Genomic DNA, 17,532 nt, shown 5'->3' with positions numbered 1-17,532 from the left:
TGTGCTGAAAAAAATTATAGTTTCCATTCGCAATTGGTGGCAACCGAACACCGTCATGGTTTAATTAATAGTTTACAGTATTTTTTCGAACCTGCTTCACGAGTAGAACGCGCTTAAGAAATCACAAAACCGAAATACATTGTCTGATTTGCTAACGAATGAGCGACGCAACACAACCAAAGCTGAAGTTAAGAGTTAAAATACAAATCTGCAAAACCCCTGCCACGAGTTGTTCAAGTATTTCAGAAAATGATCGTATTGTCAAGTAACATTAACTACTTGTGTTGTTTTTTTTTTTTTTCATTTGTACAACGATATACACAATTGTCCTAATCTACTGACGAAAAAGGAAATACATTTTAAGGCATCTCAAACTGACGAAACCACCTGAGTTTGGTGCAAAGTTGTAAACTAGATAGATTTATTTTGTCAGTTAACTTTCCAAACAAGTTTGTTACCACTTCCGCTACTAACGTACCACAAATAAAATATTTTCTAAAGAAATATGATATTTTTAACGTAGTTACAAACCAATTTTGGTCAGGTTGCATTTTGAGCCAATATCAGGTCAGCTGGCATCCAGAAAACTGTTTTCGTTCAGATGTCCAGAAAACGTTCAGATGTTAACTTATTTCTCTACGAACGAAACAACAATGACTATAGTTTAAGAACACTTAGCAAACACCTTTAAATGTACGTTAAAAAGAGAATTGAAAATAAAACGTCCGGCTACGTCTGTTCTACGGCTAATGCTGGACCCGAAGACGAAGCGCAACTACCCGAAGAGTACCCATCTGCAGAACATGCTGACACACGGTTGACACGCACGCACGCAGCAGCTGAGTATTGTCGCACAACGCGATCAACCCAGAGAGCCGCACCGTGCAACGCAATCCGCAGCTTCTTCTACTTAAAGGCATAGACGAGGGCCGATCCGCAACGACGATTTTTGCTAAATGATAGCCCTTGGACAACAAGGACCATAAAATAATGGATGAGCCCTCCTAAGTTACGTGTACTGAGGGTTGATGAAGCTTAAACGCCGACGCCAATAGATGAGACTACTACGACTACTATTCCCCTAGTTGAGGTTTCCTTTGGGAAAATAAAAACCAATTACTGCTTAAAAGGTGTGGAATAATTGGAGGTGATTTAAAAGGGAAACAACTATTTCCTTGTACTTATTCCTAATACTTTACTTTTTAACAATGATGAACCCTTTGCCAGGTTAGAACGAACTACCTCGATTCAGTTGTTTCAAGTACAAAATTGATATTTAATTACTTTCAAATACTAATTATTGCATTTTTAGTATATCTAAATAATCTTTGCTTGCTTTCCTTCCTCTAGGGGTGTTTAATCAAGGGCATGTGGTTTAACTGTGAGTAGTCGATAGCTCATCTACTCGCATGTTTACAGTCAGTTACTCTTTCCGAGTGAAGTGGATGAACTTCTTTTGGAGGGTTTCCTGAGTAACTTCCATACCAGGCAACAGCTTATTCTACATTAGAACTATTTAACAAACACAAAACAGACTTACCCATAGACACAGCAAACATAGAACACCACACAAATAACATCATTACCTCGATTCAGGATCCTGTCGTCCTTTAACCATCGTGATCGGCGACAACGTTCGGGAATTCTCTCGCGCTTTCCTTTCTCGTTCGTCGGCGTCGATGTGGTCCTCTTACGCGTAAGCGTCGATGGTGTCGCTGCTTTCTCTAGGGTTATATGGGTGTGCATGTGTGTTGGAGGCTTACGCACGTTCTGATACGCCTAACTGTTCATTACCGGAGCTAGCGTCTCTTTAGCGAGCATGGTTCTTTATTCCGACTTCTCTCGACAATCTTCTCCTTTGGTTCTACACAATCACGAGGTGTCTTAGCCTGATATTTCTGGCTTTCCTTGTCTTTTGTCCAAGTCCTCTTGAACTTATTATAATCAATTTGGTTTGATTTGTTTAGCACGCCTTTAAAACCAAATTTAAAAAATAGTAAAATATGGCAAGCTTCTTTTATACAAAAACAATTTTTCTGTATTGGCATGACGTTTTCATTAGAAATTAAAACATACACAATACATGAATTTCAACGCAAAAAAAAAAAAACGTTAATGTAGAGTAGGTCGCACACCACGAAAAACGTCGTGCGTGGTCTTTTCCGGTTGGTGACGGTCACAAAGAACGTTAAATTCACGGTAATGCCTAAAATATTTATAGTAAGGAAATGCCTTGTACCTTTTTTTCGTAAGAACGGCCTGGCCGTATTGACTTATGAATACCACGTAGTGAGGTAAGTCAGTCCTCACTACAGGGGGACGGTCCGGATGGGAATGCCTTGTACCTGATATTGTTAAATCACCTCATCACCAGGTAAGGGCAATGCGACTAAAGCGATAATAAATTAAAATTGAAAGTAAAAAAAAATACTAACGTAACATTACACAGTATTGGATCAACTGGCCATGAAATCAACCCATGAAATCGGATTGGAGCATTCTGTAGTTCAAGGTGTGCCGTGGGAAGTTTTTTTTTTTATTTGGATAGTAACATTGTCTTTCGATAATAAAAGCTGCAACGTATCATTATTTGATTGTTTAACTTTATTTTTATGTTTTGTATTCTGCATATAGACTTATAACTGACACAATGTCGCTAATAATAGTAGAACGTTGTTATGCTACAATAAATTATGTTTATCGTTTTTTTTTTACGTCTGTATTAACACACTTCGCCATTTAGCAAGTTTTCTAAACAACATTCCGTAAATGGTTGGCTAAAGTAAGCCGAAAGCATAAATACTTTATTGTGAAAATAAAGATCGTTAATACTATGGCATAAAGCAACGAGAAATACGAATATGTATATAATCGGAATCAAATACATGCATTCATTGTACTTGATTTCGTGTACCAATTGCTTTAGATGTATCACTGAAACTTTTCAAATTTTAAATGGAATCTTGTATGCAGAATTGACTCTACAATTAATCGCAATCAACAATGAGTAATCTACAAGAAAAAAAACTACAAAATTTCACCAATAATTATTACATATACTTCCTGTCTTTTTTTCATTACACGTTAACAATATTGAGATTTTGCATATTGTTTGAAATAGTATTATATTGCAAGAGCGCTATGCATTATGCACTTATTTTTTATTTAAATACTTGTTTGTTTGTGTTTGTAAACAAAAATCCATTCCTCGCGGTTAATGAAAATCAATCAAAAGAATTTGTTCAACACAAGCGGTGTGAACAATACGGCACTGGACCGTCATAATTAATTATAAATAAATAAAATGTCACAAAAACCATTCAAATAGATTAATGTTTCAGCATTCATTCAAATATCATTTGAATCGGCATCATAACAACGGTTGGTTATTCAGCGCATAGCTTAAACTGCTTAGGATTAAATAAGTTTAATTGACCATCACATGGCAGGCATGACCTAGCACCTAGTCGCCAATTCGCAGCAAAGGAAGGAAGAAAGATTTAAAAGTGATTATTTTTAAAAACCAAGGATAAGTCTATAAATAGATGTCACTTTACATAAATAATCAACACTAGGAATGGTTTCAATTAGAAAGCATCTTTTTCTAGCTTCTGTTACATGTCCTTACGACCTTCTAGGTCACGCTAGTCATCGAATGGCTTGCTAGAATGGCCGATACCACGTAGTTGGATAATCAGTCCTCACTACGAGAGGATAAAACATAAAAGAGCAATTAACATAACAATGAACCTTGCATTTGTCGGTACAGCTAATAACTCCTTGTTACATACAAGTTTATGCCTAGATTATGTTTAGTATTTTTTTAAATTCTTTGCATTCTTTCAATATTATTAGTGGCATTATTGTTTTTCATAAATATTCGTTAATGCAAAGCTTAACAACAAGCCCGTTATGGGTTAAAATCTTATCTACACCGTGGCTCAAATATTCGGAACTCCCCGGCATTGAATAAATCATGTTACAGATGTACTAAGCCTATAGAATATTTGCCATTCATAAGCTGTAGCATATGTTTTTAAAGTTTGTTTTTTTTTATAGGACTATGTTTGTTGTTGAGCTTCAAAAACATATGCGCAAAAACAACGGTATCGTTCAATAAACTGCAACGCTGGACTTGACTGGACTTCCATCTGCCGAGGAATTTGGTTTGCCCAATTTGAGATTTGTTTGAAATTTCGACCTGGCATCAAAATATTGAATTTCATACAGTTTCGTCAGTAGTTTTATTGTATTACAAGTATGTACCCCTTAAATCATGAATGCTAATTTGACGCTATTTTTTAGTTTAAATCAGTTTATGGGCGGTATTGAGTAAAGTAACACAATTTTGTGTGCCGTGAGCACTCATAGCAAAACGATAGAATATTGCACTTTTCTAATACAATGTTAGCAGCGTGTGCACTGTGCTAGTTGCAGGCTACTAGCACAGTATTGTGGAGAGCACACACAGCAACACTTAAGCCACTTAACACTACTCAAAGATAATGTAAATAATTTTATCAAATCATATTGACGAAAGTATCCATTCTAGCTTTTACTAGCTTTTAACACGGCTCAGTGGATAACTAAACGATAAATTTAAAGCTTACCAGCAGCATTATGCAGAGATGGTACAATCAAATGCTTACATATTCTTTCAATGTGCCACAGTAGCATCTTCTATAGCTCCTTCTTCTTCAAGTTTTGACAAAAACTTCATCATCCGTGTTTGAGGATCCATTTGTCGGGCTAGATCGATCAAATCCAGTAGCTTTTTGATTCCAACAAAAATACGGCGTCCTTTCAGGCGCTTATAAATAGCAGCTAATTCGTTGCGTCCAAACACATCAGGTTCCTGTTCGAGGACAGCAATCAAATGATCTGCCGTTGACAGGTTCGGCACATGCAGGACGGCTGTAAATGCTGACAGCATTTCCATATCCTCCAACACTTGTCTACAAAAAAAAGGATCATTTCAGACAACGATTACCACATAAAAACAAACCGCTATGCGTTATTCAAACTATTTCATACCGTCGGCTGGTAGTGCAAAGGATTAGAAGTTTCTTTCCTTTTGGTGGTGGTTTCTTTAGCAAAACCAAAAGCGCCTGCAGCGTAAGATTCGAGTATCGAGGACCGATGGGACCATAGTCTAGTAATCTCTCGATATTATCCACGAGGATACAGCTAAATGTTGAACGATAGGCATCATCAAAGTACTGTTGAAATGAAAAAAGATAAGTCAATACCGGTATTAATTTTCATACGCCTCGTTTAAATATGTACACTTCATGCTTATTACCTTGCGTATCTGCAAACATTTCGCACTCTCCGTAAAACCAACCATTTCATCAGGGCTGCAAACTTTAACGAATGGAAAGTCGGATAATTTTGCAAGTTTCGCTGCTAGAGCTGTTTTCCCTGCGTTTGGTGGGCCTTCCAAAAGCACCGAAACCAGTCCGGAGCCTTCCGCACCTCTGGCCTGTTCGGTGTAAAGAGCACCATCCTCAAGAATATGAGCAACCGGCAAGCCCCAATTGATAATGCCCCTGGTTAAATAGTTTTCCAGAGCTTCTGCCGCTGTTCCGAAAGCCTGAAATGGAGATTAATTAAATTGTTATTTAAATAATAATGTTTTTTACAATGAGATACTAGGTAATTAAGGTAGTATTCCCTCGCAAAATGTCGGTCGAGTTGTAATCTCTTGAATGAAAAATAATTTCACACAAGATGTTCAATCACCCGTTTGAAGTTAAAAGTGAGACAGGGGAGTGCGTATATTTTTTAGAAAATTTATCACTATAGGCAGTGATAAATTTTAAAATTTGCGTATATTTTTTAGAAAATTTATCACTATAGGCAGTTTGATTGAATGATCCTCAACCTTGTGGTATTTAAAATGCCGGCACAAAACGACCAGCAATATCACAGTAAATTTGAATTGAAGGAATTAAATAGAAATTATATTTATACACAACTTATGTCTGTCAATACGGCAACGTGCCGTCATACTTAGTTAGGAATAAACCGCTTATGTCGCTTCTACTTCTTTGGTTCTTTGACCTCAAAACATCTAGACTTGTCGGGTTTGGCTCCCTTGAATTGATTTTCTATCTTGAAAGTACCCAGTCAGAGAGTGACACATTCTGGCATGGATTTCAAAAAGTTAAAATAGAGAAACTAAACCCGTATGATTTTGTTCCTCCACGATGAATCAAAGTTATTGATATGAACAATTTTTATACGAAGATATGATTTTTTTATCTTCTTGGCTTAACGTCTAAGAGTGAGCTAGGCCCGGCCATCTAATGGCTTTACTAGACTTGCCGATACTACGTAGTTGGACAGTCAGTCCTCACCACGGGGGGACGAACAATTTTTTTAAAGAACATATAGAAGTTCTCGCGGTTTTGACAACACGGCACTGGACCGTCACATTTAATTATACATAAATAAAATAAATATATAGAAATTCTATGACCATACGGCAAAGAGCCGTCATATGGGATAAATACTATACTTCAGTTTAGTAGATTGATGCGAAAACCATATTTACAATATTTTTTAAAAAAGTAATAAAAATATTTTTTTTAATGAAAAGCAACATTTCGCAGGAATGGCCACCCTTGAGGGATAACAATTTCCTGTTTGCTTTTGAATCTGCCTAATGCTTCAATGATTCTCCGTGAACCACAAAGCTTAATACTAACACTAAAAACACAGCCGTAATACTATAATATAAATAAATAAAAACACAGCATATAGAACTTTGATTGCTTCTGTAAACGTACCGGTTTGATATCATTTTCGAAAGCGTGTAGAAAATCTTCCCTGGTTACCATCAATTTCTCCATTGCTGCTGGATCAACTTCTACTTTCGAAGCCGCTTTTATCAGACGATTCATTGCAGTAGATTGTGCAGCACGAACCAAGCCTTCCAATTCGGCACCACTGAAATTTTTAGTCTTTACTCCGAGTTCTCGCAGGTCTACGTCTGGTGCCAGTTTCTTAAACTCCTTCATGCGACGAGTATGGATGGACAATATCTGTACGCGGCCTTCTTCATTAGGAAGACTGATTTCCATTTGGACTTCCAGTCGACCGGGGCGTAGCAGAGCTTCGTCAATCATATCTCTGCGGTTGGTCATTCCGATGACTAGAATGTTGTTTAACTGCTCCACTCCATCGATTTTTGCCAATAGCTGATTCACAACGGTGTCGTGCACACCGGAATTGCCTCCAACTGTTCCACGAGCTTTGCAAATGGCATCAATTTCATCGAAAATTATTATGTGCAGTCCACTTGCTGGTCCAAGCTTTATAAATACCGAATAGTAAGAACAATGAAATGCATCGAATCAATAAAATTTATTCTATGTACTTGTTTGGTCTGCGTGGTTCAATGGTTTTATACTTACCCTTTTCTCTTCTTCTTCCGCATCCGCAAATAGTCGACGCACGTTAGCCTCAGACTCTCCAACGTATTTGTCCAAAATCTGCGGACCGTTAACAATCTTCGGTTCACGAGCGTTCAGCATTGTGCCAATCTGTCGGGCCATGAGAGTTTTGCCGGTACCAGGAGGTCCATATAGTAGAATGCCTTTTACATGCTTACATCCAAGCTGCTCGACAACCTCTGGTGGAAACACACGAGATGCAAATGCACGCCGAAAAATAGCATTGAATTCACGGTCCAAACCACCGATACCCATTCTTCCGAAGTCCCAATCAGGATTAATGATCGACTGTCTAACGGCCGTAACACGGCCCTTCGAACGTCCGACAAGATTCAATCCGGAACCTTCGGCCTTTTCAAACGTTACAACGGTATTTGCTAGCAATCGACCAAAGTTGACACGTTTCGGTTCTACAGAACCACCACCAGAACCGTTGCCAGAAGATACGCCACTAGCCATTGCTGCGGCATCGATAACCTCGAGCGTTTTCACTGCCAAGCAAAGCAGCTTTTTGTCTTGGAAGTTGAAAACCAACGGCTGCCCGACGGTAACTGCCAAACCCGCAAATTGTAATAAGAAGTCTTTTGCCATGTGATCGCTGTCGTATGGCTCGTGCGTTACACTGTACATTGAAATAAAAGATAGAAGAAACACAAAAAAGAGTTTAGTTTGAGCAATTTACCGTAGCAATTTACAGCACATGCTTATTCTTACGTTTTTTTCTGTAAAAAATCCACTTCCAGAGCAATACTGCAAAGTACCTCGGACGATCGTTCGAAATGATATGGTTTGACACTAATGTCCTGATTAATTGAAAGTGTTGCCCATTTCCGCTGCAGCAAAGAAAATCCTATGGTTCCAGGATTTATTTCCCCAGCAACTGTACGTTCGATGTAAAAAATGAAATGCTGGCCAGGTGCAGTCGATACGTCGATGTACCTATGAAAACATACAATCGTTCATTTCTGAGTATGTTTCCAAAATCTTTTAAATTGTATCGTTTATCGTCTACATATTTAAGATAATCGAAATCGCGGTGATAGGAAAAAGTAGTATCACTTCTTACTTGATATCCGGCGGAAAATCGCCTGCGCTGACGATGGCCCTATTCTTCAGCGACAGTTCATCGGTAGGGCATTTAGCAGCTTTCATTATCTTGAATGAAACAAGAAACGTTGAGCATAGCAAGTTCAACAATTCCTAATATTTGATGATTCATGCAATTGTAGTGTAAAACGTTACTTACCATTGCCATTGCGATTGTTTAGTTTAGTTGTCTTTTTCAACAATGTATAGATGTGTGTGTAAGTGTATGTGTATCTGTGTAAATTTAAAATCGATAAACCAGCTGCTACCTAATCGATTGTATTATTAGCAGGATCAACCTACTGGTAAATATGCCCGGATGTTGGAATGCAGAAACACGTAGTCCTCGTGATTATGTTTGCCAAATCTTACACTAATATGCAGTGCGCACTATGCATTGATACGAGATGTTGTATACTTGCAAATTGGTCTGGTAATTTGAGTATATGTTATTGATAGTAACACAACCAGTACACTGACTGAGTGGCGAAATCCTTAACACGCACGAAGCACTAAGCTAGCACAATACGCAACACAAAAACTACAGTATCCAGCTCTGAAAAACAGAAATCAGCTGCGCATGCTCCAACAACGATTGTGGCATGACCAAAGTGTTTTCTACAAGCAGGGTCAAAAATGACATAACAACTGCCATCAACGTAAATAGAGTGAGGTATGCTGCGTGAGAATGTACGTCCCCACCAGCCAAATGCAGTCTTAACAGACAACCCATCCCAATAACTGTCTTACAAATCACTGAGACTAAACTAAAACAAAAAAAACTAACTAAACCGAGTAGTAAACCGACTAAACAAGTTGTCACACATCAGCATAGCTTAAATTTTCATCCTCGGGAATAAATAATGGCGGTAATGCATAGCTAGAACTCGCCGTTCTCTTTGTTAAATGGCAGCGGGCTTTCCTGTATGGAGTATGTTTGCACTTCTGTCCACTCCGTGAGCCTCTACACCACGGAATAGTGAACGACGCTAGGAATACAAAGGTGAGGTACAAACACACAAACTAATAAAAAGATTTTCCTTTCATTCTAGCACCTACGGCAAGCCAGCGATGCCGACTTGATGATTGCGAAACACGAGGAAAAAAATTACAAAAAATGAGGTGGTGGTCTCTGTGGCAAAATGACACACCTTTTTTAAATATACTATAACAACCTGTCTGTTAATTTTTTCCATTGGGTATTTTACTAGATGTCTAGCAGACAGGCCGTCTTTGCCTATCTGGCTGCTTAACGAACAGATGTTAACGAATTTGGCTGGTGCGAGTGACTGCGGGGAATCAAGTTCAAATCCGTACAGTGCAAAATCACAAACTGCATGCTAACCTGTGGAAAAATGAACAAATTATAGCATTATTCTACATATCAAAGGTTCAAGTAAATCTCAATCATTTGTTTTCACTAATAAGATTCATTTTAAACTCCCTTTTATGTACTTGTGCCTATTGACAAAATTGCCTTAATAACCATAAGTAAGGCTCGTTTAGATACAAATTTGCCTTAGTTGGTGGATTTACAGAGATTTTATCAATAAGGGGGTCCCTGTTGACAAAATCTTTGAAAATTCTCCAACTAAAGCACTACCAAGGCAAATTTGTATTGAAAAGAACCTTAGTATTGGTTTTTAAGGCAGTTTTGTCAATAGGGCGTTAAACCGTTTGAAAGATCTTGACCATCATGACATTAAAAATTTGTCAACCCGCTAAAACTCCTATCTTTCGACCATGCACCTTGGCAAATGTATCTGGATGACAGCTGCGCAAGCCCTATTCTTGATTGTATCAAAATTTGCAAATTGGTCTTTATTAAATCCACCACTAGCTAAATGGTCAATATTGATGTTCATAATACATGGCCCAAAGATATTCTACATTCGCTTTTAGTTCTGGATTTGGATGCTTTAACTCGGTGTGAAAAAAGTGGTGTTGCAGAAGGTAGCGAGCTGTACGGAATATCGTAACAATTAATGCTAAGAAGAATAGGAAGAAGAAAAGATGCCATTCCAACTATACGACGCTTCATCGTGCAGCCAAGAATCTGGAAACCAATAATAAATTTTAATTTTCTGCTGTTGTGTTGTGTTCACAGTTGCCACCTAGTGCGCTGATTAAAGTATAGTCTCACGCTTAAAATAGACTTTCAGCCTCGATGTATTCATAATTACCTGCATTAAATCAGCATCAAGTGAAGGTACGGAAGAAGCGTTCCAGCGTGCTCCAATCGAACAAAGGACATACGCTCATCCCAGACAGATTGAAAAGATGCTTAAAGGTAGGTTACATCCATGGAATACTTTTTTGCAACCGCAAAACGCGTCATGTTTAGTGCTGCTTACAGCATATGCTTCTATTCGCACGTTAAAAAATGGTTCTGTTACATAGTTCTGTACATAAATGACCCTTAGGTAGCACCATTCTTGCAAACCATAGGCATTCTGGCATGACTTGCTGTGCAGACATTTCGTACATCATTATTTAAATTGTTTAATTTGTTCGAGGTTGTTTGCATCGTGAAGCTCGCTCCCTAAGTAGTATATGGTAGCATGAATATAAATTCTAAATAATCTTATTAAGCTTACGATCGTATGCACAAGTTTGACGTTCACATCCCCTCTTTTAGGTCGACGGACGCGAAATGCGGAAAAGATTTCTGCCAAACCTTTTCACGATGAAACTGCCAGCCCCAAGCGTAAGGATATTAAATGCGCGCCGAAAGACAATAACGACAACGTCAACACGATTCAACAGTTTAACCACCAAACTGCAAAGTTTCATGTAGAACCTATGAAGCTTCGTGGGGGTCGTGTAAAGACTGCAGACATATCTCAATATTTGGAGAAAAAACCTAATCCTAAAGGTGACGATGTGATCACATCTATAGCTTTGCCGGAAACGGTGGATATTACTAACGAAAGTTCTGATGACTCGTTCGAGGTACAGCTGATCGAGGCACCCATTATTCAACTTAAAAACGAAGCTATAGTTGAAGACACCAAAAAATCGAATAATAATAACATATTCCTACAGGAACCAGTGTTGAGCCTAAATTTCCCTAAAGAATCGAACGCTCCAAACCGTACAATAAAGCTATTGCACAATTCCTTTTTGGCAAATTCGGAGCTAAAAAATGACACCTTCTCGTCGTCATTGCAACCAAAGATAAATTCCTTCTGGAAGGTTAACGTGAAGAGCCCAGACATTCAGCAAAATACATCAATTGAACATGTCGACCAACACGTATTAGATCTCTCAAAGCCAACGCAAGTAACTCAGATCGATTCTACTACCACAGTCGAAAATTTAATACACGATGAAGACAATTCTTGTGACAGTGGCGACAGCGGTGTCGTTATTCTATCCGGATCGGACGGATCTGCCATAACGTCGATTCACACAAATGGTCAACACGATTTATCGATGGGGCCGACCGAGCAGACAGACAGTTCTGAGAAACGCAAAAAACCGGCAACTCCGCACAGAATTCTTTGCCCTTCGCCCGTCAAAAATGCAATCATTTATTTACAAAGTCCCCCAGGGCTGTTAAATGCTTCTTCTCCGGAAAACAGTCGCAGTAAAAGACGAGCCGGAATTAACAAAACACGTAAAAGGTATCTTTGCCAGATCGTTTGTTTAAAAGCAGTGTAACACGTACGTGGTTCATCATCGCTTTCTTTGCAGGTTAATTTGTAAGAACGATGCTAAAGTAAATGAACTAGCAGATGAAGTAGCAGAAATAAAGCCACCACAGCGAGATGTTTCTGAAATCGACATGTGTACAGCAATTGCAGCGGAAGAGTCAAACGATCTGCACATTCAAAATCGTAAACTTATTGTTGGATCAGCTGTTCCTAAACAGACCACTGGTAGTAGTAGCAAGAAAATTACGGAATTCTATCCAATCAGGCGAAGTGTACGCAAGACAAAAAAGGAGGTTCAGGTCGAACGGGATCGCGACATAGAAAAAGCCATCCGCGAAGGGCGCGAAGAAGGACTAAAGGTAAATAGAATTGCTTTTGTTAAAATTACCGAAAGACGAAAGACGATTTGGGTTTCAGTCCGTCATCTGAAATACAACTTTAACAAAAGATATGACAGACAAAATCACAAATTTATTACATACAATATATTTTTTTTTTTCGTTCGTAACTCAATGCTTGTAGATCGAGCATTTTGAAGGAAAGGGTCGTGGCATTGTCACAACGCGCCCTTTCTCCAAGGGAGAGTTTGTTGTGGAATACATTGGCGATCTTATCAGTGTTTCGGAAGCAAAACTGCGGGAGCAAATCTATGCAAAGGATGATAATACTGGTTGCTATATGTATTACTTCCGGCACAAGAATCTTCAACATTGGTAAGAATTGATCAAATAAAATAGTGTGTTTTAGTGTACCCTGTTACCCTAATGCTATCATGTTAACCTTCTTTGCAGCATTGACGCGACAGCTGAAAGTGGAAAGCTTGGACGATTAGTAAATCATTCGCGTAATGGTAATTTAGTAACTAAAACGGTACCCATTAACAATCGGCCACATCTTGTGCTTATTGCCAAAGAGGATATTGAAAAGGATGTTGAAGTAACTTATGATTATGGTGATAGGTCAAAAGAAGCACTTCAACATTATCCATGGTTGGCACTATAATTGCAGCATGCATTCACGTGCAATTCTATGAATGACTTACTGCAATCTAGTTAAAATTATAATTTTCCCGCAAGGCCCTTATTCTTATTAGTTTGTAATTTTCAGTGTGTTTTCATATTAGTACGAAATTGTGTGTATTTCTCATCATGGTATTTGCAAAAAAAAAAACAAGCTAAAAATACTGCAAGAGACTTAGGGAATAAACGATTAATAATATGAATGCCCCACCCTACTAATAATTTCAATTTATTTTTGGCGACAGTGTAGAGAATGAGTTTTTTCTTCTTTTGTTTGTTTCCTTAATTCTGAAAGGAATGAAATAGGTGCGGAATACTTTAGTGTTAGTACATATAAACAGACGACCCTATCTGTGCAAAACCCACACAATCCATATCAAATCAAACTACATGCGTATGTGGTTGGTGAACATTACCATCCTTTATTTATATTTATTTGCTAAATTGTTTGATACACTATAGTACAAGACATTCGTATCATTTAAACATGTTACACACAAACAATTTGGGTCATGAGAGAGGCAATTCACAAGTTTTACTTTTTATTTTTCACTCAAAATGCTTGTATTTTATTTGTCAAATATATTCATCATTACACTCAGTACAGTAATATGAGGAAACAATAAATAATTAAATTGTTGCTTAACGAATACTTACAATACATGTTAAATATTCAGTACAATTATTGTAAAATACGTCGAAAGGTCATTTTTTACATGAACCATAGTAGTATACTAGCGTAGTTGAGCTAATACGCAATGCACAATGAGAAGGAGTTTGAGATCCAATCACACACTAGCCCGCACACGCGCCATTAAGCAGTAGAAAGAGACACGAAAGTCGCTGTTTTGAAAACTTGTATTTGTTTAACCGCCTAGAAAAAAGGCAGCACTGCGTAAAAAATATGTTTCGACTGCAATTGCAAGATACGCGAATCGCTAAGGGCTTGATTCCTGGCGCTTTTAATGTGTATATTTAAGTTAAATGTTTCATTAGCAAGCTAATCTAAAGTATGAGTTCCCATGTTATGTGAATCCAAACGTTCACGAAACAACAGAATACAAATAGAGTTTTGGGTATTTTTAAAACAATGAATTTTTGTTCATTTCATGTAGTTTCATATGATTTACACCATACATTTCAGCATTCACAGAAACCGTTGTAATGCCTTTAACTGGGATAACAAAGCTATGCCTATACGTTATGGGTAAGATTGCAAACAACCTCTCGACCTCACTCATCCAGAAATATCTAATTTATAGCTATTTTGTGTTTCCAAAAAACTCTGTTCCTCCTAGCGTTATTTGACAGTGATCTGATTCGGAAAATCTGCATTAAAACGTGCGTTTTTTTGTTAAAAGGGTCATTGCAACTGATGTTCGACTGGTTGGATTCCACCACATTCAGTCAACGAGTTAGCCGTGTTTATTGTTCATCTTATGTTGTACAAATTACTGACAATCATATTTCTAAGGGAGTGGTCATGAAATGTTCCTGCCGTCTCTTTACGCGCTGGTTTTGGCCACCATCGCTAGGATATATGCTTCCCCAAACCGTTTATCAGGCTCGTGATGTATGGATCGGCGACGATCTAGAAGGATTGTTTTGTTACTTTACCATTTCTGTGGCGTCGGATAAAATGCTAAGCTACGTACTGCCGGTACCAACATCTTTATATCTCGAATCCTATTAGAAGTATAAATAGGATAAACCATTTTACACGAGGCCGCATGCCCATCCAACCCCTCTACCCAAATGAATAAGTAGTGCGCGATATCATTCAAAGTGCTTCATCCATGAAAAAGGATTCCAATGACTGATGAGTAGATATCAACCAAACCATTTTTTTCTCTAATTTAAAAGTTCCTAGCTTACCTGCGCTGAGAACAGAATCCTAGAACTCGGCAATGTGCTATACGCGTAACAATGTGCTGAGCGCGTAACAGAATCCTAGTAGTCGGCAATGTGACTCCACTCCAACAAACTCCACCCCCCCCCCCCCCCCCTTCCACAACCCAAAACACGGTGACTTTTACGACATCGCAACACTAGTTATTTTGTTCAACGAAAAAGATCACGAATGAAGAACACAGACGGTTTCTTTCGGCCTACGATCTGTTGCTTCGGTGGGGTATCTGTGGTTTGTTCAGTCATACGTGTGATGTTGAGATCATTTTGCGTTTAATGCTCAGCACAAAATATACAAGACAAGTCTCTGGTTTGTCCGTTTACTCATTATCCAAGCTAAATTCCTTCCTTTTCTTTCTCTGTTGTATGATTTGTTATCTCATCGTTTTGTTTGTAGGTGCAAATATACGTTGAACGGTCGTAGGCTAATCGCCCTCGTGGGATAGCAGCCAAATTGCGAAAATGGAAAAAGACACTGCAGGAGAGATCTATGATGTCATCGAAGCATGAGTTGTACTAGATTAGTCTCAACTTTTACAAATCCTGCTGTTGACAAATAGAACCATAACAGAGACGACTACGTTTCAGCACTGGGTGCGATATAGAATGAAAATGATTTTTATATGTTGTACTATTTTACAATGCAATCGATAAGCGTAGAATCAAGTTAGTTACTCTATTGTTATGTTGTTTGGCCCATGGACTCACACGCACGGAAAAAATATGTATTTGAATTACACCCTTACAATCGTCATCTTCTTTACCACGGTCTGCAATTTACAATCGCCCGTTCTTGTTCTGGTAGTCTCGGTAAACCATCATTCTATGCCAATGCCTTTCTTTTATTCCGGTCGCTTTTCACTGTGCTTTCTGGTGTGTTCCTCAGCATTTTTTGTAAATTTTTTCCTATCTTTTAAAAACTCCTCCGCTAGATCAGCTCGCAAAGGATGTTCTGGTTCTGGATCATTAACAAGCTCTATCAATGCTTGAATAACTGCAATAAAATATAAAAATAAGTAAGATTTCGATTTTTTCAAACTCATTAGTTTTATGATCTGATACTAACCTTGATCTGTTTTTGTTGCCGGTTTCCAGTTCTCGGCACTTATGATCGGTAGACAGACCTGCCCCTTTTCATCGATGTTTGGATGATATATTTTAGTTTTAAACGAAATCTTTGGTGGTTTGAAAGGGTATTCGGCTGGGAAAGTTATCTCTATTCTAAAAGCACCCTTATTGTAGGGAACATTATCCTGCGAAAACAAGAAAACAAATTTCAAGCATCCATTAGTCACAATAGACAGACCCCGATACGCAAAGCCTCCCTCGTTTTGGCTAAGCCATGCGGAAGAAAGATTAGGTACTTAAAAATAACTAGCTGCTGAGGTTTCCGCTTGCCATTCTTGTATCGTTCACAGCGGTCTACTAAACGCGTATGAATTGCTAGTGGATAATGTGCAGTTTTAATACAACATTTGCTTTGCGTACTTACCGGCACGATCAATCCGGTCCATAGCAGCAAGTTAGCTTCATCCACAACTATGTCACGAAAAGATTTCATTCCCGATGCTCGGATATCTGCTAGCTCCTGCAAAAGTTAAAACAACAGAACCACACATAAAAACACACGAAAACACGAAACTATTCACAGAACCATCAACTGTTGCATTATTACATGTCGGAGTTTCTTTTAATTTGTGACTTTTTCACGCAATTCTTTGCAATGACTGTATCACATTATACAAGGTCTTTTCACAGCCAAATTTTATTATTTGCCCACAACACACTTTGAACAACATAATGCTTGCGAAAAGGTGGAAGGCCCCCGTAAGATACGTAGGATATGGGCTTTATGATTTACCCTAAATCAACTTTAGTCTTCAGCATTTTTCAAGCACTTTTTAAAAAATAATTACAGCCCGTAAAACTTACTTTCTGCAATCTCCGTGTGGCTGCCATTTTGCTCAAGTTTCTTAAAATAAAAGGTTGTTGTTTGCCATTTGACAGCTCGCTTTCTTCCTTCTCAAGATCAAGGTGTTTAGATGTCTAAGATGTACCATTGGAAATGTATGTGTCGGACAGTTCATCAATTTTATGTTAGCGAATACCCTATTGATAAAAATGCTTTAATAAGCACTACTATTCATTAAAAATTTGCCTTATTGGTGCCTTAGATGACCGTTTTATATCGATTTTGTCAAAATAGTAGCTAGTGTTTTGAGCTTAAATTCTATTTTGCAGATTGAATTAATGCAGTTAAATAAAACTGCACAAAACTTGTCCAAACAGGCGTACGGCCTCTGTTGACAAAATCTATGTAAATCTGCCAACTAAGGCACTACGAAGGCAAATTTGTATTGGAAAACCCCACAGTAGTGGTTATTAATGCAATTTCGTCAATAGGGA

At 38.2% G+C, this 17,532-nt stretch overlaps 3 protein-coding genes across 3 annotated transcripts; 1 reads left to right on the top strand and 2 right to left on the bottom strand.

Annotated features, from left to right (window-relative positions):
- Window positions 1-4,617: 4,617 nt before the first annotated feature.
- Window positions 4,618-8,744, bottom strand: LOC126557192 (vesicle-fusing ATPase 1-like). The gene is made up of 8 exons (XM_050212877.1): window positions 8,704-8,744; window positions 8,524-8,612; window positions 8,172-8,396; window positions 7,419-8,079; window positions 6,792-7,316; window positions 5,303-5,593; window positions 5,035-5,219; window positions 4,618-4,955 (listed from the first exon to the last, which is right to left on the bottom strand). Exons 1-8 carry the CDS (start codon window positions 8,710-8,712, stop codon window positions 4,658-4,660), a joined length of 2,283 nt encoding a protein of 760 aa, XP_050068834.1. The 5' UTR covers window positions 8,713-8,744; the 3' UTR covers window positions 4,618-4,657.
- Window positions 8,745-10,706: 1,962 nt separating this feature from the next.
- LOC126557552 (histone-lysine N-methyltransferase PR-Set7) lies at window positions 10,707-13,217 on the top strand. Its single transcript, XM_050213362.1, has 5 exons — window positions 10,707-10,833; window positions 11,182-12,169; window positions 12,240-12,558; window positions 12,722-12,912; window positions 12,991-13,217. Exons 1-5 carry the CDS (start codon window positions 10,824-10,826, stop codon window positions 13,199-13,201), a joined length of 1,719 nt encoding a protein of 572 aa, XP_050069319.1. The 5' UTR covers window positions 10,707-10,823; the 3' UTR covers window positions 13,202-13,217.
- Window positions 13,218-15,942: 2,725 nt separating this feature from the next.
- Window positions 15,943-17,155, bottom strand: LOC126559314 (ubiquitin-conjugating enzyme E2-18 kDa). Its single transcript, XM_050215449.1, has 4 exons — window positions 17,059-17,155; window positions 16,619-16,714; window positions 16,193-16,379; window positions 15,943-16,120 (listed from the first exon to the last, which is right to left on the bottom strand). The coding sequence occupies exons 1-4, from the start codon at window positions 17,083-17,085 to the stop codon at window positions 15,969-15,971; spliced, it is 462 nt and encodes a 153-aa protein (XP_050071406.1). The 5' UTR covers window positions 17,086-17,155; the 3' UTR covers window positions 15,943-15,968.
- Between the last annotated feature and the right edge of the window lie 377 nt (window positions 17,156-17,532).

Source organism: Anopheles maculipalpis, chromosome 2RL (assembly GCF_943734695.1).
Source record: "Anopheles maculipalpis chromosome 2RL, idAnoMacuDA_375_x, whole genome shotgun sequence".
Lineage (NCBI taxonomy): Eukaryota > Metazoa > Arthropoda > Insecta > Diptera > Culicidae > Anopheles > Anopheles maculipalpis.
The sequence above is the reverse complement of the archived record's forward strand: the minus strand, read 5'-3'. Positions and strand labels throughout refer to the sequence as shown.

What these genes read in the sequence shown, in the direction of transcription:
- LOC126557552 (XM_050213362.1), top strand. An exon ending in GGCGCGAAGAAGGACTAAAG is followed by an intron (nt 12,559 to 12,721) that starts GTAAATAGAATT and finishes CAATGCTTGTAG; the next exon opens with ATCGAGCATTTTGAAGGAAA. An exon ending in CACAAGAATCTTCAACATTG is followed by an intron (nt 12,913 to 12,990) that starts GTAAGAATTGAT and finishes CCTTCTTTGCAG; the next exon opens with CATTGACGCGACAGCTGAAA.
- LOC126557192 (XM_050212877.1), bottom strand. An exon ending in GATTTTCCGCCGGATATCAA is followed by an intron (nt 8,397 to 8,523) that starts GTAAGAAGTGAT and finishes ATGTTTTCATAG; the next exon opens with GTACATCGACGTATCGACTG. An exon ending in CGGAAGAAGAAGAGAAAAGG is followed by an intron (nt 7,317 to 7,418) that starts GTAAGTATAAAA and finishes GTATTTATAAAG; the next exon opens with CTTGGACCAGCAAGTGGACT.
- LOC126559314 (XM_050215449.1), bottom strand. Translation starts at nt 17,085, where the DNA reads ATGGCAGCCACACGGAGATTGCAGAAA. An exon ending in CCACACGGAGATTGCAGAAA is followed by an intron (nt 16,715 to 17,058) that starts GTAAGTTTTACG and finishes TAACTTTTGCAG; the next exon opens with GAGCTAGCAGATATCCGAGC. An exon ending in GGACCGGATTGATCGTGCCG is followed by an intron (nt 16,380 to 16,618) that starts GTAAGTACGCAA and finishes TTGTTTTCGCAG; the next exon opens with GATAATGTTCCCTACAATAA.